The 26,271-nt window shown below is 38.9% G+C and overlaps 2 protein-coding genes across 2 annotated transcripts in view; both read right to left on the reverse strand.

The window, feature by feature from the left end:
* Nucleotides 1-1,838, reverse strand: part of LOC128359172 (NACHT, LRR and PYD domains-containing protein 12-like) — a 28,552-nt gene extending 26,714 nt beyond the window's left edge. Inside the window, exon 1 of the mRNA XM_053319609.1 lies at nucleotides 1,584-1,838. Coding sequence (XP_053175584.1) covers nucleotides 1,584-1,801 — 218 coding nt within the window. The 5' untranslated portion in view covers nucleotides 1,802-1,838. The remainder of the gene's footprint in view (nucleotides 1-1,583) is intronic.
* Nucleotides 1,839-3,718: 1,880 nt separating this feature from the next.
* On the reverse strand, nucleotides 3,719-25,631 carry LOC128358982 (protein NLRC3-like; the record flags this gene model as incomplete). The annotated part of the gene is made up of 9 exons (XM_053319388.1): nucleotides 3,719-3,862; nucleotides 12,195-12,224; nucleotides 12,719-12,836; nucleotides 18,959-19,132; nucleotides 19,846-20,016; nucleotides 22,069-23,589; nucleotides 23,701-23,964; nucleotides 24,082-24,345; nucleotides 25,627-25,631. Coding segments are annotated over 9 exons (2,691 nt in total), but the record flags the coding sequence as incomplete, so codon positions are not given.
* Nucleotides 25,632-26,271: the final 640 nt, after the last annotated feature.

Genomic DNA, 26,271 nt, shown 5'->3' on the forward strand with positions numbered 1-26,271 from the left:
CATAGGTATGATCACATCATCCCGTTTGAGCTCTGACAGGTGGTGTTCCCACATGTTTTACGTCTTATTCCCAAGATTAGCGCGTACTTTTACTATTTAAACCAGACAGTAGAAGTAAACAAACGCCGGTTCCAGGATATGCTGTCTCCTGGATACGCCGGTTCCGGTATGCGCCGGAAGTTGCGCCCATAATTCGCGCAAGGCATCATGGGGGTTAGGAATAAGGTGGATAGTATAGTATATTATAGTATAGTATATTAATCTATCAATCATTACAAATAAACAGAATAACTGTGTTTACTAATGTGAGCTATAAACACACCAACAATAAAATGAAGCTTTTCTTGCATGTGAAGAACATTTGAAGTCAAGCACTATAACGCCTGGTTCACACCAGGTCGGCAAGCGGCTTTGCTCCTCAGCTCCTCTGTTGTCACACTTGGAGCTGTTTTTTCACTGTCTCTGTTTGCGTGTTCTTCTGTGCCTCCGACATGTTGCTGAGTCTGACTGAATGGCACATGACCAAAGACGGGATCCAACTTGTGACTTTGAAACGAGGAGGTTGATATGAAAAAAACAATTTGACAAATCCGAGCTTTTGCACGTTTGTAACTAAAATTGTAATCATTTTCTCCCACTAAATGTAACGGATTACAATTATGTACATTTTGTAATTAAATTACGTAACGTCGTTACATGTAATTAGTTACATGTAATTTGTTACTCCCGAACACTGTATATGTGTGTATGCACGCGCGTGCCTGTGTGTGTTCATCTCGTGATCTGATTAGACACACACACCACATTCGTCTAACGGGGTGTTTAATTATTGAAAAATAGTTTTATTTTGCCATGCTTTATTTAGAAAACCGGATTCTCTCGTTGTTGATTTGTTTGACTTCCTGCCCGGCTTGACCCATTCGGCCGCAGCACGCTGAGAAGATAAACCAGATGCCGAAATGATCGCTGCACGGCGCGAGCGCTTCCTATGTGAACGACACCATTGATTAAGACGGGCGCTGAAAGGAAAGTAGCTCCGCTCCTTGCGGCGCTTCCGCGTCCGGTGTGAACCAGGCCGAAGTCGGAGTGTTGGTGTGCACATCCACAAACCCTCAGTGGGATCGGTGCTGGGTACTAAATCTATTCAACTGTGATACAAGGAGAACTCACACACTGGAATCACAGCTCCATTTCATTTAACTGGAACATTTCCAGCGACTACAGGTCTTCCTCAGGCAGATACCCACAGGAGGGAAATGAAGGATATATACTGTATATCTAAATGTCCAGTGACATCATCATCTAATCACATTCACATGTGTCCAGATATCCTCATCACCAGGAAGATAAAAACATGAATGTGAATAGAAATGTGTGTTTGACTTGTGATGAGGATATCTTGACACGTGTGAATGTGCTTGCTCTCCTTGTAGTGAAACACTACTCATGTATAACTTTGGCAACAAGCAGGTGTAACACATGTTTAACACTTTTATAGTGTGCATGTGTGAATCTTTACTGTAATACTGATGCTTCAGATGAGAAAGCAGCTTTATAATGTTGATAATCACATCTGGACTTACCGAGCCTTTCTGCAGTTCCTCACAGCTGGGATCAGTCTCCGTTTTCCCTCCTCTGATGTGTTGTACTTCTCCAGGTCCAACTCATCCAGAACCTCCTCTGACATCTGCAGCATGTAGGCCAGAGCTGAGCACTGGATATCAGAGAGGTACTCTAATCTGTTCTCTGACTTCAGGAACTCTTGGATCTCCTGATGTACTGAGCGGTCGTTCATCTCCATCAGACAGTGGAAGATGTTGATGGTTCTGTCAGGAGAGATATCCCCACTGTTCATCTTCTTCAGGTTGTTGATGACTCTCTGGATGGTTTCTGGACTGTCGTCTGTCTGACCCAGCAGGCCTCCTAAGAGACTCTGGTTGGACTTCAGAGAGAGGCCATGAAGGAAGCGAACGAACAGGTCCAGGTGGCCATTTTCACTGAAGAGAGATTTCACCATGGCTCTCCACAGGAAGTCATCCAGAGATGAGTAACTGTTGCCTTCTCCCAGGAAGTTCTTCAGTACCTTTGTCTTCCTGCTGGTGTAACAGTGGTACATGTAGACTGCAGCCAGAAACTCCTGAATGCTTAGATGAACAAAGCTGTAGACTGTTTTCTGGAAGATCACACTCTCTCTTTTGAAGATCTCTGTACAAACTCCTGATAACACAGAGGCCTCTGTGACATCAAGACCACACTGCTCCAGGTCTTCTTGGTAGAACATGATGTTTCCTTTCTCCAGTTGTTCAAACGCCAGCCTCCCCAGCTTCAGAAGAAGGTTCCTGTCAGCCTCCATCAGTTCCTGCGGACTCGTCTCATGTCCCTCATCATACTTGTTCTTCTTCCTCTTTGTCTGAAACAGCAGGAAGTGTGAGTACATGTCAGTCAGGGTCTTGGGCAACTCTCCTCTCTGGTCTGGAGTCAACATGTGGTCCAGAACTGTAGCAGTGATCCAGCAGAAGACTGCGATGTGACACATGATGTGGAGGCTCCTGGATGTTTTGATGTGTGAGATGATTGTGCTGGACTGCTCTTTATCACTGAATCTCCTCCTGAAGTACTCCTCCTTCTGGTCGTCAGTGAAGCCTCGTACTTCTGTTACCCTGTCCACACATGAAGGAGGGATCTGATTGGCTGCTGCAGGTCGGGAAGTTATCCAGACGAGAGCCGAGGGAAGCATCTTCCCCTTGATGAGGTTTGTCAACAGCACGCTGACTGATGACTTCTGTGTGACATCAGACACGACCTCACTGTTGTTGAAATCCAGTGAAAGTCTGCTTTCATCCAGGCCGTCAAAGATGAACAGAACTTTACAGACAGCGAGCTTCTCTGCTGTGAGCTTCTGTAATGTTGGATAGAAAACATGGATCAGCATGAGCAGACTGTACTGCTTATCTTTGATCATGTTCAGCGACCTGAACGAGAACAGAATCAGCAGACTGATATCTTGGTTTTTGGATCGCTGTGCCCAGTCCAGAGTGAACTTCAGCACTGAGAAGGTTTTTCCAACGCCAGCGACGCCGTTCATCAGAACCACTCTGACTCTGTGTAAGACTTCACAGATGTCCTGATCCTTGGTTGGAGCGTCATGGAGGGTCTTCTTCTTGGAAGCTGTTTCATGCTGCCTCACCTCATGTTGGGTATTAACCTCTTCAGTTTCCTGTTGGTCAGGTACGACTTTAAAGATGTCCTGACACTTGATTGGATCGTCATGGAGGGTCTTCATCTTGGAAGCTCTTTCAAGCTGCCTCACCTCATGTTGGGTATTTACCTCTTCACTCTGTCCCTCTGTGATGTAGACCTCAGTGAAGATGCTGTTGAGGAGGATTTCACTTCCTGCTTCATCAGTTCCTTGAGTCACACATTCACATGTGCTGCTCAGACTGATCTGATGTTCATCTAAAACCTCCTGCAGACCACTTTCTGCTGAAAGAGAAGAAAAAAGGTAGAATGAAACAGAAATCAGTGTGACTGTTAATGTTCAGTAGGATAGAGGAGGTAGATTCCTGTCCTGTTTTCAGAGATGATGACATCAGCAGACAGATCGTCAGTCTTACTTTGTACAGTGCTGGTCTGACTGTCTGTCTGCAGTCCAGGTCTGGTTCTGGATCTTTTTCCACACTGGGGACAGGAGGGACCTTTTGATGAATCAGTAGTCTTCTTATGACGGACCCAGTATGAGTAGATGCACTGTCTGCAGAACCAGTATCCACAGCTGGTAGAGGCTGGATCCTTCAGAACGTCGTGACACAAAGAACAGCAGGGCAGCTGCTCCTTCACAGAAATAACCCTCCTCTTCCTCTCTCTGTGGACATGAACACATTGTTTATGTCACATGACATTAGTGGAGGCAACCGACAAGTCAGGAACAATAAGCAGGAGGAAACTGAGCCAAACAGAAAAGTCCACTAGTGAAAAATAACAGACTGCTGCTCTTTTGTGTTGTGCTGCTGAACAGAGAGCTCTGCTAAATATCTTCATAATGCCTCTTTTCATGAGTGTTTCTCTCTCTCTGTTTCTGCTATAGTCTCTCTCCCTCTGTGTGAGTGTGATACAACACTTTGACACATTTGACTTTTCCCAAATGTTAAACATCAGACTCAGTTTCCTCTGCTGCAGTGGTCAGTCTGCAGTAATAAATCAGCTGCAGCAGGCTGTTTCTATACATTTACATGACCTCCTCCCATATTTAGTGTCTTTGAACAGGAACACGTTAAGACACAGTCTGTATTACATGAGACCAAACATTGTACCTGCTGCTGCAGTCCCTTAGTAAATAAGGACAGACACAGTTTGACTTGTTAGTAAATCCTTAGTAAATATCACCCTGGGTTACCTGCTGCTACTTTACATTTATTGACTGGAAAATCAAACAGCAATAGCAGCCCTGTCTCTGTCTCTGGTTAACATGAACATGAAGATCTGTTGGAGATTACAGCTGAATGGAAGCTACTTCATTATTTCTTTCCACTGTGTTTCCTTCATATCTACACTACAACCTTAATGAAAGCGTCTCACTGAATCATCTTCAGGTCAGTTTACAGTAGAAACAGTCTCTTACTTTGTGTCTGAGTGACCAGGTTCATTACTGAAGGTTCGAGGTTCATCATTAGACCAGTCACTCTTCATAGACAGACAGCTGGATATTACAGACTCTGCTCCGTCCTCCTCTTCCTCCTCTTCCTTCATCTTCTGGAGTCTGAGAGGTAAACCAGTAACACTGGAGACACACACACACACACACAGTATAATAAACCCAGTCCTGCCTCTCAACTTAGTAGCTTCTTATTAGTTTACATGACTTTAACTACAACCATGTGTGTTTTCTAGTCATCACAAAGAGAAACTTTGACTCTGGTTTAAATCCAACAAACAGACTTCAGATAAACATGTGTGTGCTTCTTAACTGTGACTTCTCTCTATTTAGAGGCAGCAGTGAGTCACGTTATGAGATGCTGATTGGAAAATTTCTGTTAGTTAAAAAAACAAAACATGTTCTATAATTGTTAAAAATGTGTAAATGTAAAACAATATATATATCTATATGTTAATTTACAGGATTTTTAAGTGTTCACATTTTTAACAATTATAAACACTCCTGAACAAAATCTTTTGACTTTTTAAGGCGATGGTTTTAAACTTATGATCAGCTGACAGCCTGTTTGAGTTTAAATGCAGTTTTCAATAAATTGCACACTTTATTTTTTTGTCTCTTGCTCCTGTTTCTTCTTTTTGCATTTTGAATCTCTGCTTACAACCTGGTTACGATCCACCACCACGAAATACTCATACTTGTAATTTTCCCCCCGGTCTTAAGATTTTGTTCAGGAGTGTATAACATGTTATTTTACATTCATTGAGAGAAATATGAGATAAATATGAGTAAAATGAGCTAAAGGTTCAAAATATATCAGCTATAAAACTGTAACCGCCATTTTACAATCAGCCTCATAACACGTTTCATCACTGTGAGGACGCAGAAACCAGGAAAAGAACAACAGGAAACTACTTCTGAACACCTCAAACACTTTCTGACACACTTAAATCAACTAAATGATTCACCTGAACACTAATCATCAGATTGATCAATAATGACAGAAATCATTATTTACAGTCCTGATATTAACACTCACCTGCCTCACACTGTTTTCCTCCTTCTGCTCTACTGACTGTAAAATGGGGACTGACTGATTTTCACTTCCTGTCTGTTTGTTCCTTCTTTAGTGGAAGTCACGTGTGTGTGTGTGTGTGTGTGTGTGTGTGTGTGTGTGTGTGTGTGTGTGTGTGTAAATTATTTCAGCTTAAAGTTTGAGCTGTGAATTTAATTGAAGAGCTTTCTGTAAAGTTTTCTGACTGTTAGTTGGCTGTTACAAACACAGACATGAAGACTTCCTCATTGTAGTAAAAACTGTTATTTTCTGTTGGTTTATTTCAGAAAGCAGGTTAAACAAACTCTGAGTTGAACCCTGAGATGAAAACTGAGTTTTCTGATCCAGAACAGCTGATCAGTTTGTTCAATCTACGCTGACTGTCTTCATTCTGACAGAGACAACGTGTTTTGGTAAGTAAGTCAATGAGAACATAACTTTAGTCTGTTAACAAGAAAACTCCACAGACTCCTTTAAGCTACTCTGAGCCATTAAAAGTCAGGAAAAAGAAGCAGGAGGAAACTGAGCCAAACAGAAAAGTCCACTAGTGAAAAATAACAGACTGCTGCTCTTTTGTGTTGTGCTGCTGAACAGAGAGCTCTGCTAAATATCTTCATAATGCATCTTTTCATGAGTGTTTCTCTCTCTCTGTTTCTGCTATAGTCTCTCTCCCTCTGTGTGAGTGTGATACAACACTTTGACACATTTGACTTTTCCCAAACGTTAAACATCAGACTCAGTTTCCTCTGCTGCAGTGGTCAGTCTGCAGTGATAAATCAGCTGCAGCAGGCTGTTTCTATACATTTACATGACCTCCTCCCATATTTAGTGTCTTTGAACAGGAACACGTTAAGACACAGTCTGTATTACATGAGACCAAACATTGTACCTGCTGCTGCAGTCCTTTAATAAATAAGGACAGACACAGTTTGACTTGTTAGTGAATCCTTAGTAAATATCACCCTGGGTTACCTGCTGCTACTTTACATTTATTGACTGGAAAATCAAACAGCAATAGCAGCCCTGTCTCTGTCTCTGGTTAACATGAACATGAAGATCTGTTGGAGATTACAGCTGAATGGAAGCTACTTCATTATTTCTTTCCACTGTGTTTCCTTCATATCTACACTACAACCTTAATGAAAGCGTCTCACTGAATCATCTTCAGCTCAGTTTACAGTAGAAACAGTCTCTTACTTTGTGTCTGAGGGTCCAGGTTCATTACTGAAGACTGGAGGTTGATCAGTGGACCGGTCACTCTTCATAGACACACAGCTGGATATTACAGACTCTGCTCCGTCCTCCTCTTCCTCCTCTTTCTTCATCTTCTGGAGTCTGAGAGGTAAACCAGTAACACTGGAGACACACACACATACACAGTATAATAAACCCAGTCCTGCCTCTCAACTTAGTAGCTTCTTATTAGTTTACATGACTTTAACTACAACCATGTGTGTTTTTCTAGTCATCACAAAGAGAAACTTTGACTCTGGTTTAAATCCAACAAACAGACTTCAGATAAACATGTGTGAGCTTCTTAACTGTGACTTCTCTCTATTTAGAGGCAGCAGTGAGTCACGTTATGAGCTGCTGATTGGAAAATTTCTGTTAGTTAAAAAAACAAAACATGTTATATAATTGTTAAAAATGTGTAAACGTAAAACAATATATATCTATATGTTAATTTACACTTTTTTAAAGTATTCACATTTTTAACAATTATAAACACTCCTGAACAAAATCTTTTGACTTTTTAAGGCGATGGTCTTAAACTTTTGATCAGCTGACAGCCTGTTTGAGTTTAAATGCAGTTTTCAATAAATTGCACACTTTATTTTTTTGTCTCTTGCTCCTGTTTCTTCTTTTTGCATTTTGAATCTCTACTTACAACCTGGTTACGATCCACCACCACGAAATACTCATACTTGTAATTTCCCCCCCGGTCTTAAGATTTTGTTCAGGAGTGTATAACATGTTATTTTACATTCATTTTTGTCTCACATGAAAGAAATGTGAGATAAATATGAGTAAAATGAGCTAATGTTTCAAAATATATCAGCTATAAAACTGTAACCGTCATTTTACAATCAGCCTCATAACACGTTACATCACTGTGAGGACGCAGAAACCAGGAAAAGAACAACAGGAAACTACTTCTGAACACCTCAAACTCTCTGATCTCATATTTTTCTGACACATTTTAATCAACTAAATGATTCACCTGAAAACTAATCATCAGATTGATCAATAATGACAGAAATCATTATTTACAGTCCTGATATTAACACTCACCTGCCTCACACTGTTTTCCTCCTTCTGCTCTACTGACTGTAAAATGGTGTCTGAATGGACTTTCACCTTTACTACCTACCTATCTGCCCCTCCCTTCTCCTTATTTAGTGGAAGTTGTGTGTGTGTGTGTGTGTTGAAGTCTGAAGTTTGTCAATCATCAATATTAACCCGTATTCCTCCTTAAGGACATATTTTCTTGATCATTTGGGCTGCATTCATCAGATAACATCATTTTACTGTATTTAGCTCTACGTATGTGAGAATACAATGCAGTGTTCCTCAGTCCTGCTCTTCTTGTATTATGAAGCACAGCAGACCAATGAAAAATGGGTTTGCTTCCAAAATGACCTGGATGTGTTGGTATGTGTGTCAGAGTGTGGTGTGTATGTGTGTATTGAAAAATGAATTTGTGTGTGTGTGTGTGTGTGTGTGTGTGTGTGTGTGTAAGTAATTGTGTGTTGATAGGATCCATGTTTTTCTTTAGTCAGTCTGGCTGTAAAACGCACAGTCAATGTTCACTTTAACATTTTAAATATATCAATTTCTCTCTCTCTTTCTACTTTTTTACATGTATGTTTTATACATTTCACTTTTATTTATTAAGTACAGAGACATTTCTCCTCATCCGGTTATTAATTGATCTTTTCTTAACTTATTTTTGATTTTTTTTCTTTCTTCCTGTGAGCTGAAAAAGACAAAATGAAGTTCAGGTTTGAGTTTGTTTTAAGAGTTTAAGCTATTTTTTCTGATTCTCATTTCATTTGTCAGGTTGTTTTTTAGTTGTTGTTGTTTTGACATATAAAATTCTGGCAGGAAACACATATTTTTCCACATTAAAATGTTCTAATTAAACATTTGTGAATATAAAGTGATGGATCTGACGTCATCTGCCGTGTTCACTTTATTCATTATTATATTCATATGTACATAATAACATTATTATATTTATGTGTTCACTTTATTCATTATTATACTCATATGTACACTTTATTCATTATTATATTCATATGTTCACTTTATTCATTATTATATTCATATGTAGCCTATATAATAACATATGCACCATGATCACAAAAATGTTTCTCTTTAAAGCTAAAACTTATTAATCAACAAGTTAATCAATGAAAAGTTATAAATTGTACTACCACTATGACTAATAGACAAACAACAACAGATGTGTCTGACTGTACACATAAACAGGTGTGTGTGTAGGAGAGAGGAGGATAACAGCATTTTGGCCCGTGTATCACTCCAAATCATCTTATTGTGATAGCCAACCTGTGTTTCTAGGTCTTTGTGGCTGTAAACACTTTGAAAGCTGTAAGTCTGTGAGCCTGCAGCATCTGCTCACCTGTAGCTCACCTGCTTTCAGGCTCATTCAACTGGTTGAACTCTGACCTCTGACCTCTTCCTCCCCCGCCAGGAACAGAGCTGTACCATGATAGTAATGACACATAAATAACATCATATTACCTGTAAACTTGGTATAAATATGTTATTTACTACAGTAGACATATATCATGTTATTTCCTTCTAAATAACTCTCCACTGTGTGACGTCACTCCTCCCGTTTATCTGCTCTTTTCTCTTTTTAACAGGATGAAACTAACTGATATTAACAATATAAATAATGTCAGAGTAGGCTGCTGTATGAAGCTTTCTTCCTAGATCTTTAAATATTGTCAATAAACCGCTAACGTGACATGAATCACTGACGGTAGAGTAGAGGTTAGTTACTGTGAAGCTAGTAACCTTAGCAACGATGCTAACGTCATTTCTACAGAGGCTAAGCTACTCCTCCGCTTTGACTTTGGCTTTAATAAGTATTTGGTCTCAACACTTTGTTAAATACCGCCAGGCTTATTATAACACTTGCTACTACAACACACACCACCTTTACTTTCAGAGCAATAAATGCTGCTTCCCAAACTGAAGCTAACTCACCGCAGCAGACGCTTCAGACTCAGGCGGGTTCCTGTCCACTGAAAAGAAGCCAATGCGGAAGTACCTTAGAGCTGCATTCTATCAAAAGGCCACCAGGGGGCGACCGTCTCTATACAAGTCAATGGAGAATTCACCAACTTCTCACTTGATTTCTAACCTCAGTAAACGTTTTCAAAATGTGTTTATGGTCTCAATCGCTAGTTTAAAGCCTTCTTCAATGCAGTATGATGTTCATTTGGGAAATTTTGGCCTCCCTTATTTTATATTTGACGATATAGCAGGGTATACATTAGGGCGTGGCTACGTTCAGATTGACAGATTGATTGACCAATGTCCTCCAGATCCAGCCCTCGCAACCAATCGCAGCCTCCCGGTCCGTCGTTGGTCCCGCCCATACGTCCGTCCATGACTCCGCCTCATGCCCATATAAGTAGAATCTATGTTCAGACTCCGCCATGTTGCTCAGCCAGCGCAGTTGTTTCTGCCGTTGCCATGACAATGCGCGTCCACGAAGCGCTGACCGTTAAACCGAAACACCGGCTGGTCACGGCTTTTCACATGTCCGAAAACGTCGCAGCAGATTTACAAACAGGCGTTATTTGGATAAACTGGCCGCATGTGGGGAATCTACATGGTTGCTTTCTCGCCTGAAAAAATGTAAAATGTTAATAATGTGACTTATGAACAGTAAATCATGAAACCTTATATTCAAATATTGTCACTTTAAATAAAATAACAGAAATAATTATGGCTGTTACGTTCTCATTTTAGATAACATAATATAGTGTGATTGTGAATGTATCTTCACTATAATAATAATAATGTCAAATGTAAAGAAAACATGAACATAAAATACATTTGTGGTTCAACATTTGGTATAGACAGTAATTGTAAAGGAATAGTTAAGCCAGGTCAGAATATGAACAGTATGTAAGTGTTAATGATGATAAAGTGGAATCTGACTGTGTATCAGGCTGCAGCTACATTACATCTGAAATATATTAATTCAGCTTTGATCTGACGGGGGACAAAACACAGGAGGCAGCTGATGATGAAAAATATAGCTCAAGATTTCAAAGTATCCAGATGAAAGACACAGAGTCATGACTGTAAGCTCTCAGTGCGATCCAGTAATCACGTGTTTGCTGATCTCAACTTGAAAAGGTTCACAAACGTATTGCTGCCACAAACACAAACACAAACAAGCATCAGTATCACATTATAATGCTTTAGAGGAAGTATTTTATTACTTTTGAACAACATAATCTAAAAAAAAAAGCATGTTTATGTTTCTGTGATAAAAGTTATCCATCATAGTTTTTATTTTTTCCTTTGTAGTTTGGTCAACAGAAACAATAGGGAAATATGACAGCAGAAGAAAGCAAATACAGTGATCTGACCTTTGGACAGTAGGACTGTAAAGGAAGTGTTGTTGTCTCTTGATTAAATATAATGTATGTTCTTTCTTCTTCTTGCTCTGACCTCTTTTGTCTTGTTGTCTATTTGTGCTCATGTGTTCTTTTGGTTTCTGCATACTTCCAATGTAGAAAAAGAAGAATATACAAAAAGTAATCATCTTGTAGTAAAGCTATGTTACTTTATTTACAAAGGAGGCAATAAAACCTCAGACACAGAGTTACACTGAGAGGAGGAGAAAACAAGATGGAAAGGATGTGATTGGATAGGGCTGGATCACATGATCTCACTTACAAGTTTAAATGATATAGTTCTTGTTAAAGCCTCCTGATTGGCAGAGCAGTGTTTACTTACAGGCTGATGCAAATGATTTGTTAAATATGGTTATGAGATATAAATGATTCATCTTGACATCATCATTATGCAAATAAAAGCTGGGTACCTTTAACATTTACACATTGAGACTCTCTGAAATGTAATGTGGAGCCTTTAAAAGTGATCAATCAAATGTTTCAAATCAATGGTAAACAAACAGGTAAGCAGTGAAGTGATGATAGAAATGGAGTTAACTCTCAGTGTGATTCTGAGACACTTGATAAATATGAGCCCAGGCTCACAGTCTGACTTATAACACCTGTTTTTATCTTTATTTACATCAAACAGCTCATGTACAACTCATCTGTAAAGTGCTGACTTCAGCTAAATCCAGAGATAACTGTTCAGTTTGGAGTCAGTTAAGAGACTGAAGTGAAGATGATAAAATCCAGATCCAGACTCCAGATGGATCATCAAGATCCAGCTGATCCTCTCTCAACACTCCTGGATGTTCACTCTCACTCTGACAGAGATCAACGCTCCCTTTTCCACCTGATGAGAGAAGAAGAAAGAACAGAGGAGATAAATGAGTGTTTAGTGAGACTCACTTCATCAGCTGTCAGTCAGTGACGCAGCACATCCAGTATAAAGAGCAGCAGGGACTTCAGTCCTGTTCAGACCAGAAGTGGAACAGCTGTGCAGCGTAGCTTGCTTCCTTTCAGCTCTCATGTTAACGTGTTGGAGTGAACACACTGAGCTCCAAGCTCACACACCTGCACACACTTTTACTATCAAGTGTGTTTCCTCTGCAGATTTCACTCAAGTACACAGAGGAAATAAAGTGCTGAGAGTCATGAACACATAATTACTGCAGAAACAGAGACATTCACTCATCAGTTTACTGATGGATTTACTGCTGATACATGTCAAATCTGTGTTCAACACTAAACTGCTGAAACCAGCACAGACTGACTCCAACTCTCTACTCACATCAGAGTCTTCAGTCTGCAGTCTGGACTCTTCTGAAGATCAATCAGCTGCTTCACGTCTGAATCCTTCAGGTAGTTCCAGCTCAGATCCAGCACTCTGAGATGGGAGGGGTTGCACTTCAGAGCTGAGGCCAGATAATCACAGCCGATCTCTGACAAACTGCAGTTAAACAATCTGAATAAAGAATAAAAGATGTGAGTTTAGAAGACAAAGTTCCTGTTTGAAATCATTCAGTGTTTCATAATGTGTTGAGATGTGAAGAAGGTTTGGAAGCTGCTGAACAACCTTCAGAGGATCTGAGAGGAGCTGAAAATAGAAAGATTGGCTTTAACTGGACTTGACACTGACTGAACTTTTTTTTACATTGTTGTATCCTGTCTGGATCTGATATCCTTTTGATTGTGTATTATCTTATCTATTTATTTGCGGATGCAAATTAGCGGCTTTGCTATAATCCGGCATATTTGAGACTTTTTAATATCGATGTTCATCAATATGCACTGTCCCTATCCAAAAATAAAGTATTATTATTATTATTATTAAAGATTTTTAAACATCAACTGAAAACCATCTGTTTAGTCTGGCTTTATGTCCTGTTTTATCATTTAATGCTTTAATTATTTATATTTATAAGATTTATGATCATTATTCATTTTATTATATTTTATTTAATCAACATTTTAATGTTGATCATTATCATTTTTTAAAAATCATTTTCCTAGTTTACTAATGTATTTTGTGTAGTAGTTCAGTTTCATTTATTTGTTATTTTTATCTTCTATTGTTTGTATTATCTTTTATTATTTATATTGTTATCATCAGTATTAACTACTCATTTTTTTATTATTGTCTTGTTCTTTGAGGAGCATCGCCCATATGCGATGCTCCTCAAAGAACAACGAACGCACCCGTAAAAAAACAGGGACAGTCTGATTGGTCAATACTAGCCGGCCTTCTATTGGTTGACAGCTTTGATCCACAAAAAATCCGAGAGCAGAGCAGAGATCCACGAGCACAAGCTACTTGAGTGCGAGAGGAAGAACTCGAGTGTGAGCGCAGGAAATCTGTGCGAGCAGCGTTGTAACCGAGTGCGAGGGGGCAAATTTGAGCGTGAGAGCTGAGTTTTGAGAGAAAATATCACAACATCTGAGCATGAAATCAATAAATACTGCTCTCAAATCCATTTAATATGCTCTTGAATTAAGATAGGGAATAAACTCCATAATAATTCTTCTAAATGATAAAATAAATGTAAGCAATTCAAAAAGAAGTCAGAGGTCGCTAACAACAGAAGGAAAACAAGATGGCTTCTGTATATGGCTCATGCATGTCATCTAAAAATGTGTGTTTTTATCACCACGGTCAGGTTTTACACATAGTATGACAGTGTTGACAAAAAGTGTTGACTATGATTACAATAAATGGTCATTTGGTTTGTAATATGTCCTTAACCTCTATAATTATGTCTCAATGATGACATTTTAATACTTTTTCACAGGGGCGATTCTTGGATCAGACCTTTAGAGGGGCTCAGCTCCTAATAAGAATTTGACATACAATGCCCTGCAAGTGTTCAAACCCCCTGCTAAATCATTGATTTCACTGAATAACGTTAATTACATCAATACATAGTAGAGTGATCTACTATAATGTATAATAATAATAATGGTTCAGAATAAATCAGATTTCTACAGAGAGGACCCTAAAATAGTTAATGAACCCTGAGGGAAACACCATATTAATGACAGAACTATCCAAAGTACATTAAACCTGTTCAAATAAAACCATTTGAACCTGTTGCATGAGTGTTTGTCCCATCTCTAACATACAGGCTCGCAAAATAATTAAAGTATAAAATAATTTTTAGGGGAAAAAAATACAATAATAATTCACTTATTTTTAGGGGTGCTCAGATCAAATTTAGGGGTGCTTGAGCACCCATAAAACGGGTCATGTAGTTACTTTCTGATGAGTCTGAAGCAGTTGACATTTGATTGAACTTTTTTTAGAATATTATTCACTTGTTGATCAAATGTTAGATGTGAGTCTAAAATGATTCCCAAGTACTTGACATTGTCAACCTCAATAATCTCAGCACAGAAGTAAGAAATGGTGTCTGACCTCAGAGTCTCCAGTCTACAGTTTGGACTCTTCAGTCCAGCAGACAGATGCTTCATTCCTGAATCCTTCAGCTCGTTTCCTCCCAGATGCAGCTCTCTGAGATGGGGGGAGTTGCACTTCAGAGCTGAGGCCAGATAATCACAGCTGATCTCTGACAAACTGCAGTACCTCAATCTGAATAAAGAATAAAAGATGTGAGTTTAGAAGACAAAGTTCCTGTTTGAAATCATTCAGTGTTTCATAATGTGTTGAGATGTGAAGAAGGTTTAGAAGCTGCTGAACAGCCTTCAGAGGATCTGAGAGGAGCTGAAAATAGAAGGATTTTTAAACATCAACTAAAAACCATCTGTTTAGTCTGGCTTTATGTCCTGTTTTATCATTTTATGCTTTTATTATTTATATTTATTTTATTTATGATCATTATTCTTTTATTTTATTATCATTTTCCTAGTTTACTAATGTATTCTGTGTCGTAGTTCAGTTTTATTTATTTGTTATTTTTATTGTTTGTATTATCTTTTATTATTTATATTTTATCATCAGTATTAACTACTCATTTTTTATGATTGTCTTATTTAATTAACAATTTTTGGCTTTTTTAGTTGTTTTAAATTTTAAAAAATGACAGAGAGACTGTTTTCTCACTTGTCTGTGTGATGAGCCTCTGCAGAGCAGAAACATCTACAATCAGCAGAGAGGCAGCCAGTAAGACGGTAAACTGTGGCATTAACAGTCTTCACACTGCGGGATTCTTACATATGATAAACCTTTACATTTAAGTTCTTGACAAACGACTTTCCACAATACGGATTAAGCCTATCAGCGCCATAAAAATCTCTGTAGGTGACATTATCTTCAGTCTGTGGAACTTTCCTCTTTCCTGAACTGGCTGGATGAGAGGCTAACTTCGATGCAGGAGAAATAATTTAATGATGCGTCTCTTCAGATTGTCCAGAGAGAGGAGAGGAGGAGATTATGTTTTTTTTCATCCTCCTGATGAGGAGAACATCAGGAACTATTTGGGTTCAGTATTTAGTCTAAAGACACTTCCACATGTGGGCTGGAGGATCCGGGAATCGAACCAGCGATCTTGTGACTGCTGGACGAGCCGCTCTACCTCCTGAGTCACAGCTGCCCCTAAATAAGAGTCCCAGGGACTCTCTGGAAGTTGAACTTTCTCTGTTAAGTTCTAGATTTTCATGGATTTCTTCTTCTCCATTAATTTCAGTGAGAAGAAATAAAGACACAGCTCCTTGTGAAATATGTAGAAACTCTGTTGTGTTTTTAAAAAAAAATCACATTTTTTTTATTCAGAGAAATTATGAAATAGAAGAAATAACCAGTAATGTAAATCTTCTAAAGACACTAACAAGTTTACATTCATGAAATAAATGTTGTTTCAATATATTCATTACACAATAAGCAGCTGTTATGATCTAAATAATCAGCTTAAAAATTCCCCAGAAGGTTTTATTCTATCAATAATCTTTAATAATAATTTTCACTTCGATTGAAAACTTAAAAATGTTGTTCATTTCTCAGCTTAATTCTTAGAGAAATGTTGTAAAATTGAGTTTGTGTTTGATGGAAAGGGAAATAATTCCTTGACAAAGGCTTTCTGGATTATTGGCTCATTTTAGATGAGTGACAGCAAGTCCATTCACCAAAAGTTTAGGAAGACGTGGATTTACATGATTTTGATACAAGTTATAAGACATCATAATTATAGATTATGGGATAGCTTTGACAACATTATCAAACTGTTTTCACTCATTTCAATTTTAAACTAAAAGTCTCAGAAGTTCTAATGTTTTCAGTATTTTCCACTAAGAGCATTACAGACCATATTCCTCTCTCCACACAGTTTGTGTAAAATAAGGATTTATTCCTAAATACCACAAACCTCTAATTCCTCTAATTAAATAATTTTCCAATATAGTAATACCTGTTGATGAAATGTGGATCATTTAATAGGAGCTTTTTTAGCTCATCATCACATCTCAGAAGAAGGTTAACACCTCCTAGTTTGATCCAAATGTTTCCTCAGATATGAAACCATGAACTGTTTTCATTTTGTTTTAATAGTAATATTAATACACTCAATGTCAAAGGCTTTTAGCCTCCTTCCTCATACTCTTCATCATCATTCATTTTCTAATAAAGTGTGATTTTCAAATAGAATGAAAGTTAACCTGGTTTATAGCTTTTATTGCATTTCTGGGAAGTGACATTGAGTAATCTTAGTAAATTAAACTTTAAATAAAGTCAGTTTGTGAGCATGAGTTCAGATCAGATTTATATTTATCTACATTATTCCAAATATGGACATAATCTAGTGAGTTATTATCCTTTGTAATGTGTATGCCGAGGTATTTAATGGTTGATTTAACAGGAATATTATGAACTGTCATCAGATGGAAGTTATTCATTCACATTTTAAAGCTTTCATTTTAATTCATTTGATTGTTGTCATTTCTGCTTGCCTCATGACTCCCCCACCCTCATTACACTTGGCTTTGTTTTTCACCCTCTCTGCTGCTGCACGTGTCTACTCCACATTATTCACATATCCCCAAATCATGTGTGCACACCAGTGAGCTTCGTGCAAATATCCAGCAGCGTCTGCACTGAATGTGTTTGGGAACAGAAGTCTTTACTGGGTAACTGATATGATCTAACAATACTTTGTGATTCAAAATGCAACATAACAGATGTGTTTCACACCTTTCTCCATCACTCATCCTGATCTTTCTCTGACTGTCAACCACTCTGTTACACTCTTTAAATCTAGCTGCATCCACCACATACGCTGCATCCATCAATAACACCCTTTACTGGAACTCTTCTATGAAGTGGGAAACATGACACTTGGGAATCATCTAACTCAGATATTTCCAACAGCTTCTTCAGGTGTGTCTGTGACACATCCAACAATGATCAATCCACTTCTTTTAACATTGGCTAAGTAGATGTCATCTTAACCCAACTTGTGACTCAATGTTTGTTTGACAGACGTCAGAATCTGTCCTCGCTCCCAGTTCATTTTATTCTAGCTGAGTGGATTTCGTTTTCATTCTCTTAACTTAACTTTTCTTCTTTTCTTCTTTTTCTCCCTGATTACTTCCTGCTGTTTTTTTCAAGTTTATCCACCTCAATCTTCCTTCTGCAGGATTGTCGTGACTCAATGCTGCTAATATAGCAGCTAACAGCTAATATAGTAGCTAAAAGCTAATATAGCAGCTAACAGCTAATATAGTAGCTAACAGCTAATATAGCAGTTAGCAGCTAATAGCTGCTTTCTCAACAGGGACAATGTGCATCATTGAACATTTTAGATGCACCCATTTGTAGCCAAAGGCTGATTTCCATTGGCAGTCTCCCTGACAGATGTTAACGGCATAATTCCTAAAAAAGTAAATACATTACACATAGCACATACAAGGAAATTACAATAAATAATCACAACAGTCACAGAGTCACAGTATAAGACTCCCAGCGACACATTAAAATAGTATTGCACACTTCATGTTGCTTCCAGTACCTTATGCATGTGTAAGCTTTATGCCCTGTTTCTAAATGCAACTGAGTAATGATCAGACGGGGTAGAAGGGACTGTTTGGGGTGTGTAGATGGGGTGTGAGACTGCAGCAATGCAAAATCCAGTACATAGGTCTTATTGTGGTTGTGATTGATTATAATGAATGTCAATCTTCCTTCTACAGGACTGTCGTGATTCAATGCTGCTAATGTAGCAGCTAAAAGCTAATATAGCAGCCAGCAGCTAATACAGCAGCTAACAGCGAATATAGCAGCTAACAGCTAATATAGCAGTTCATCTACATTATTAAACTTAAAATCTGATTTTTTTTCACATCATAATAAATTGATTTCCACAAAGTCGACATTTTAAACATCATGCTGCTCTAACTGAACCATTTACAACAAGTAACCACTGCATACACACAGCACAGTGCACATGTTCACTGAGCAAAGGTATATATGCAATGATTGAAGATTTCAAATATTGATTATTGATCATTAAAATAAGAATCAGACCTTCCCGTTAAGATACTCAGAGTGGATCAGCATAATATCAACTTTATGTCTGCAGTTTAGTGTCACCACAACTGTCACATCATATTAATCTCAGCACAGAAGTAATAAATGTGTCAGACCTCAGAGCCTTCAGTCTGCAGTCTGGACTCTCCAGGAGATCACACAGTAGCTTCACTCCTGAATCCTGCAGGTTGTTTTTACTCAGATCCAGATCTCTGAGATGGGAGGGGTTGCACTTCAGAGCGGAGACCACAGAAGCACAGCTGACCTCTGACAAACTGCAGGTGTTCGATCTGAATAAAGAATAAAATATGTAGATTTAAATCCATTTATAATCCAATCAGATGTGTTCAGGTTTTAAATGTGTAGTTCAACAGTATTTTGTCCTGATCGTTGAAGTTTTACCTAAAATGAGCAGAGCGACTTTGTCTTTGTGTTATTGTGGATCATCATCATGTCAGCCTTCTACACACATCATCCAAATGTCACCACAACATTCAGACACACATTCATGTCAACACTGAGTCATAAAATACTTTAAACACCTGCACTGATCTGTGTGTGTGTGTGTGTGTGTGTGTGTGTGTGTGTGTGTGTGTGTGTGTGTGTGTGTGTGTGTGTGTGTGTGTGTGTGTGTTCAATATCAGGATCAATATCAATGATCAGACATTATTCATTAAAACACATTAAAGAATATAATAAACAAATATTTCTCCTTCATGAACTTGATCAGTTTCAAACAGGTATTAGTTGAGAGGATCTTCTGTATACAGATGTGACTCTTTACCAAAAATTACAAACATTCATTTAAAAACTAACAGTGAACATTTTCTACAGTTTCTTTAAGAATCATCTTTTATAACTACACTCTAAACTTTGTACAATAGCAAAATGAAAATATGGAAATAAAATGAACTTCATGGATGTAAGTTATGTATGTACATATATTAGTTTCAGCTGTTAAACATTAAGATCAACAATAGTAACAGACAGTCAGTGAACTGACCTCAGACTCTCCAGTCTACAGTTTGGACTCTCCAGTCCAGCAGACAGATGCGTCACTGCTGAATCCTCCAGGTAGTTGTCACTCAGGTCCAGGTCTGTGAGATGGGAGGGGTTGTACAGAGCTGAGGCCACAACTTCACAGTGAGACTCTGAGAGGTCACAGTTAACAAGTCTGTAATGACAGATAATATATAATACACACTTTAATATTAAATATAGATTTTAGGCATTTTGATGACTAAACAAACTGAGACGTGACAACTAGCTTAGTTCTCTCTGTTGGCAGAACTGGTCGGACATTAATCACCATGTTGATGGTTTGAAACTTGAGCGTCTTTGAGCAACACACTGAATACTAAACTGTACGTAGATGTGTAAAAAAAAAAAGTAAGTGACTTTGGACAAAAGCTGCTAAATGAAAGTAATGTAAATGTGTCATGTTGTGATTTCCCCTTCAAATCAAAGCTGAGTTATTCAGTAAATCTCCTCACTCTCTCTGCTGCTGTACTGCACACTTTCTAATGGGACTCTCTGTTTTGGTTTCATCTTCATATTTGTCTTAAATGTTTCCTTGCTTTGCTCACTTGAGTCGTATCCTTGTGTCCTTAGTCCCTCCCTCTTAAGATACAAGGGAGAGCTGCAGGAAAAGATGCAAGAGAAGAAGAATCCAGGAAACATGTTTTTGGACGTCTTTTCCTTTCAGGCATCATCTGAAGTGACGTCAGCTGTCAGTCTGCAGCTGTTAACAGCTCTTTAGTGTCTTTTGATGTGCTGGACTTTAAATGTGATGTAGTGTTAAACATGAATAAGTGTGTACAGTTAGCACTGCCAGCACAGTGATGTAGTGATGTCCTCCAACATGACAAAAGAGAAGGTGAAATATCTCTGCATGTTTCTCCTCAAATCAACCGTTTGACAAACATCTGCAGGTTATACTGGGAACAGATCCATCACACCAGTTTGTAACTGCTCACACACTGAATGCACATTTCTACTTTTTAAAATCTATTCATTATTTACATCTGCATTCATTGATATTGTGTTTGTAATTCATAATTTAATAATCCATGTTATGATGAGAATGTGTCATAATGTGAAGGAATAATTGAGGCCAGTAGCTTCTATGTTTGAAGGAAAGAGGAAATGTGTAAATCTATCTTCCATCAAATGTGACTTTGTGCCTTGTCACAGTCTGGCTCTATGTATGTTCCTCTCAGCTCTGAGTGAGTCTGGCTCTACTAAGTTCAGCTCTCACTCACCACAACTTCCTTCCTCTCTGCTTTATGTGACTATCTAGCAGGGGTGTTACAAACTCTCACTCCAATCACCTCACTATAAAAACTAAAAATATTATATCCTGTTGACTGTCATAACTAAACATATATTATATTATTTTATAGTATAGTATATTATAATAAAAGTAATTATATTATATTATATTACATTATTTTGTATTATATGTATATTATATTATATATATTATAGTATATTGTAGTATATTATATTCATTATATCATAATATAGTATATTGTATTATATTATATTATATTATAGTATAGTATAGTATAGTATAGTATATTAATCTATCAATCATTACAAATAAACAGAATAACTGTGTTTACTAATGTGAGCTATAAACACACCAACAATAAAATGAAGCTTTTCTTGCTCTCATAACATTTGTAACATGAAGAACATTTAAAGTGAAGCTCTATAAGTCAGAGTGTTTGTGTGCACATCCACAAACCCTCAGTGGGATCGGTGCTGGATACTAAATCTATTCAACTGTGATACAAGGAGAACTCACACACTGGAATCACAGCTCCATTTCATTTAACTGGAACATTTCCAGCGACGACTGGTCGTCCTCAGGCAGATACCCACAGGAGGGAAATGAAGGATATATACTGTATATCTAAATGTCCAGTGACATCATCATGTAATCACATTCACATGTGTCCAGATATCCTCATCACCAGGAAGATAAAAACATGAATGTGAATAGAAATGTGTGTTCGACTTGTGATGAGGATATCTTGACACATGTGAATGTGCTTGCAGGTTCTCCTCGTAGTGAAACACTACTCATGTATAAATTTGGCAACAAGCAGGTGTAACACATGTTTAACACTTTTATAGTGTGCATGTGTGACTCTTTACTGTAATACTGATGCTTCAGATGAGAAAGCAGCTTTATAATGTTGATAATCACATCTGGACTTACCGAGCCTTTCTGCAGTTCCTCACAGCTGGGATCAGTCTCAGTCGTCCTTGCCATGATGTTTTATACTTCCACAGGTCCAACTCATCCAGAACCTCCTCTGACATCTGCAGCATGTACGCCAGAGCTGAGCACTGGATATCAGAGAGGTACTTCTCTGATCTGTTCTCTGACTTCAGGAACTCTTGGATCTCCTGATGTACTGAGCGGTCGTTCATCTCCATCAGACAGTGGAGGATGTTGATGCTTCTGTCAGGAGAGATACCCCAAGTGTTCATCTTCTTCAGGTTGTTGATGACTCTCTGGATGGTTTCTGGACTGTTGTCTGTCTGACCCAGCAGGCCTCCTAAGAGACTCTGGTTGGACTCCAGAGAGAGGCCATGAAGGAAGCGGACAAACAGGTCCAGGTGGCCATTTTCACTTCTGAGAGATTTCTGCATGGCTCCCCACAGGAAGTCATCCAGAGATGAGTAACTGCCATCTTTTCCCAGGAAGTCCTTCAGTACCTCTGTGTTCCTGCTGGTGTAACAGTGGTACATGTAGACTGCAGCCAGAAACTCCTGAACGCTCAGATGAACAAAGCTGTAGACTGTTTTCTGGAAGATCACACTCTCTCTTTTGAAGATCTCTGTACAAACTCCTGATAACACAGAGGCCTCTGTGACATCAAGACCACACTGCTCCAGGTCTTCTTGGTAGAACAGGATGTTTCCTTTCTCCAGTTGTTCAAACGCCAGCCTCCCCAGCTTCAGAAGAAGATTCCTGTCAGCCTCCGTCAGCTCCTGTGGACTCATCTCATGTCCCTCATCATATTTGTTCTTCTTCCTCTTTATCTGAACCAGCAGGAAGTGTGAGTACATGTCAGTCAGGGTCTTGGGCAGCTCTCCTCTCTGTTCTGTAGTCAACATGTGGTCCAGAACTGTAGCAGTAATCCAGCAGAAGACGGGGATGTGACACATGATGTGGAGGCTCCTGGATGTCTTGATGTGTGAGATGATTGTGCTGGACTGCTCTTCATCACTGAATCTCCTCCTGAAGTACTCCTCCTTCTGGCCGTCAGTGAAGCCTCGTACTTCTGTTACCCTGTCCACACATGAAGGAGGGATCTGATTGGCTGCTGCAGGTCGAGAAGTTATCCAGATGAGAGCCGATGGAAGCAGCTTCCCCTTGATGAGGTTTGTCAGCAGCACGCTGACTGATGACTTCTGTGTGACATCAGACACGACCTCACTGTTGTTGAAATCCAGTGAAAGTCTGCTTTCATCCAGGCCGTCAAAGATGAACAGAACTTTACAGCCAGCGAGCTTCTCTGCTGTGAGCTTCTGTAATGTTGGATAGAAAACATGGATCAGCATGAGCAGACTGTACTGCTTATCTTTGATCAAGTTCAGCGCCCTGAACGAGAACAGAATCAGCAGACTGATATCTTGGTTTTTGGATCGCTGTGCCCAGTCCAGAGTGAACTTCAGCACTGAGAAGGTTTTTCCAACACCAGCGACGCCGTTCATCAGAACCACTCTGACTCTATGTAAGACTTCACAGATGTCCTGATCCTTGGTTGGAGTGTCATGGAGGGTATTCATCTTGGAAGCTGTTTCAAGCTGCCTCACCTCATGTTGGGTATTAACCTCTTCAGTTTCCTGTTGGTCAGGTAAGACTTTAAAGATGTCCTGACACTTGATTGGAGCGTCATGGAAGGTCTTCATCTTGGAAGCTGTTTCAAGCTGCCACACCTCATGTTGGGTATTAACCTCTTCACTCTGTCCCTCTATGATGTGGACCTCAGTGAAGATGCTGTTGAGGAGGATTTCACTTCCTGCTTCATCAGTTCCTTGAGTCACACATTCACATGTGCTGCTCAGACTGACCTGATGTTCATCTAAAACCTCCTGCAGACCACTTTCTGCTGAAAGAGAAGAAAAAAGGTAGAATGAAACAGAAATCAGTGTGACTGTTAATGTTCAGTAGGATAGAGGAGGTAGATTCCTGTTTTCAGAGATGATGACATCAGCAGACAGATCGTCAGTCTTACTTTGTACAGTGCTGGTCTGGCTGTCTGTCTGTAGTCCAGCTCTGGTTCTGGATCTTTTTCTACACTTGGGACAGGAGAGGCCTTTTGATGAATCAGTAGTCTTCCTATGACGGACCCAGTATGAGTTGATGCACTGTCTGCAGAACCAGTATCCACAGCTGGTAGAGACTGGATCCTTCAGGGCTATCCGACACAAAGAACAGCAGGGCAGCTGCTCCTTCACAGAAATAACCCTCCTCTTCCTCTCTCTGTGGACATGAACACATTGTTTATGTCACATGACATTAGTGGAGGCAACCGACAAGTCAGGAAAAAGAAGCAGGAGGAAACTGAGCCAAACAGAAAAGTCCACTAGTGAAAAATAACAGACTGCTGCTCTTTTGTGTTGTGCTGCTGAACAGAGAGCTCTGCTAAATATCTTCATAATGCATCTTTTCATGAGTGTTTCTCTCTCTCTGTTTCTGCTATAGTCTCTCTCCCTCTGTGTGAGTGTGATACAACACTTTGACACATTTGACTTTTCCCAAATGTTAAACATCAGGTTCAGTTTCCTCTGCTGCAGTGGTCAGTCTGCAGTGATAAACCAGCTGCAGCAGGCTGTTTCTATACATTTACATGACCTCCTCCCATATTTAGTGTCTTTGAACAGGAACATGTTAAGACACAGTCTGTATTACATGAGACCAAACATTGTACCTGCTGCTGCAGTCCTTTAGTAAATAAGGACAGACACAGTTTGACTTGTTAGTAAATCTTTAGTAAATATCACCCTGGGTTACCTGCTGCTACTTTACATTTATTGACTGGAAAATCAAACAGCAATAGCAGCCCTGTCTCTGTCTCTGGTTAACATGAACATGAAGATCTGTTGGAGATTACAGCTGAATGGAAGCTAGTTCATTATTTCTTTCCACTGTGTTTCCTTCATATCTACACTACAACCTTAATGAAAGCGTCTCACTGAATCATCTTCAGGTCAGGACGACCCTACTCACCCTGCACGACATCTGCAGCACACACTGCAGAAATAAAGCTAAATAAATAAAGAAGGACTCCACACTCCCCCAGAACCATAAGTTCAGGCTGCTGAGGTCAGGAGGAAACCTCTGCAGCCTAAAGACAAGAACAGAGAGACTGAGGAGAAGCTTTCTTCCCCATGCAGTCACAATACTATATAGTATAGTAATAGTAATACATATAGTCAAAACAGCAATAAATGAGTCACTCACTGCACCTTCAACTCTAAACATTCATGTTGTTGATCCCTGAACTTTGTCATTATCTTTATTAACATTTCTATATTTTCATTCATTAATCTTTAATTATGAACTGATCTATAACAGTCAAAGAGTACACATTGTATTGTAGCTTTGTGACCAATAAAGAACTTGAACTTGAACTCTTAATACTATAGATTACCTACCAAAACATCACAGTATTATATAAGAATAGTGTTAATAATGTAGACTATCAAATGACATTAAACTGAATCATCTTCAGCTCAGTTTACAGTAGAAACAGTCTCTTACTTTGTGTCTGAGGGTCCAGGTTCATTACTGAAGTTTAGAACAAGACCTTTAGACCGGTCACTCTTCATAGGCAGACAGCTGGATATTACAGACTCTGCTCCCTCCTCCTCTTCCTCCTCCTCTTTCATCATCTTCTCCTGGTTTGGCAATGACTTTACTACGGCCGTCCAACCTCGGCAGCGATGGCGTGTTGCAAGAGGCCTTGCTTGTGCAGCTCAACAGTCCTGCCACCTTCAAAGACAGAAAGCCTTTGTGCCTTTGACATCAGGAGGTCATGACAGTGTGAAAGTCTCTGACAGAAAATGACATGAAAACCAGATTTTAGTGCAGATTTGGACTTTTTAAGGCGATGGTCTTAAACTTTTGATCAGCTGATAGTCTGTTTGAGTTTAAATGCAGTTTTCAATAAATTGCACACTTTATTTTTTTGTCTCTTGCTCCTGTTTCTTCTTTTTGCATTTTGAATCTCTACTTACAACCTGGTTACGATCCACCACCACGAAATACTCATACTTTTAATTTTCCCCCCGGTCTTAAGATTTTGTTCAGGAGTGTATAACATGTTATTTTACATTCATTTATGTCTCACATGAAAGAAATATGAGATAAATATGAGTAAAATGAGCTCAAGTTTCAAAATATATC

This window comes from Scomber japonicus, chromosome 5, assembly GCF_027409825.1.
Source record: "Scomber japonicus isolate fScoJap1 chromosome 5, fScoJap1.pri, whole genome shotgun sequence".
Lineage (NCBI taxonomy): Eukaryota > Metazoa > Chordata > Actinopteri > Scombriformes > Scombridae > Scomber > Scomber japonicus.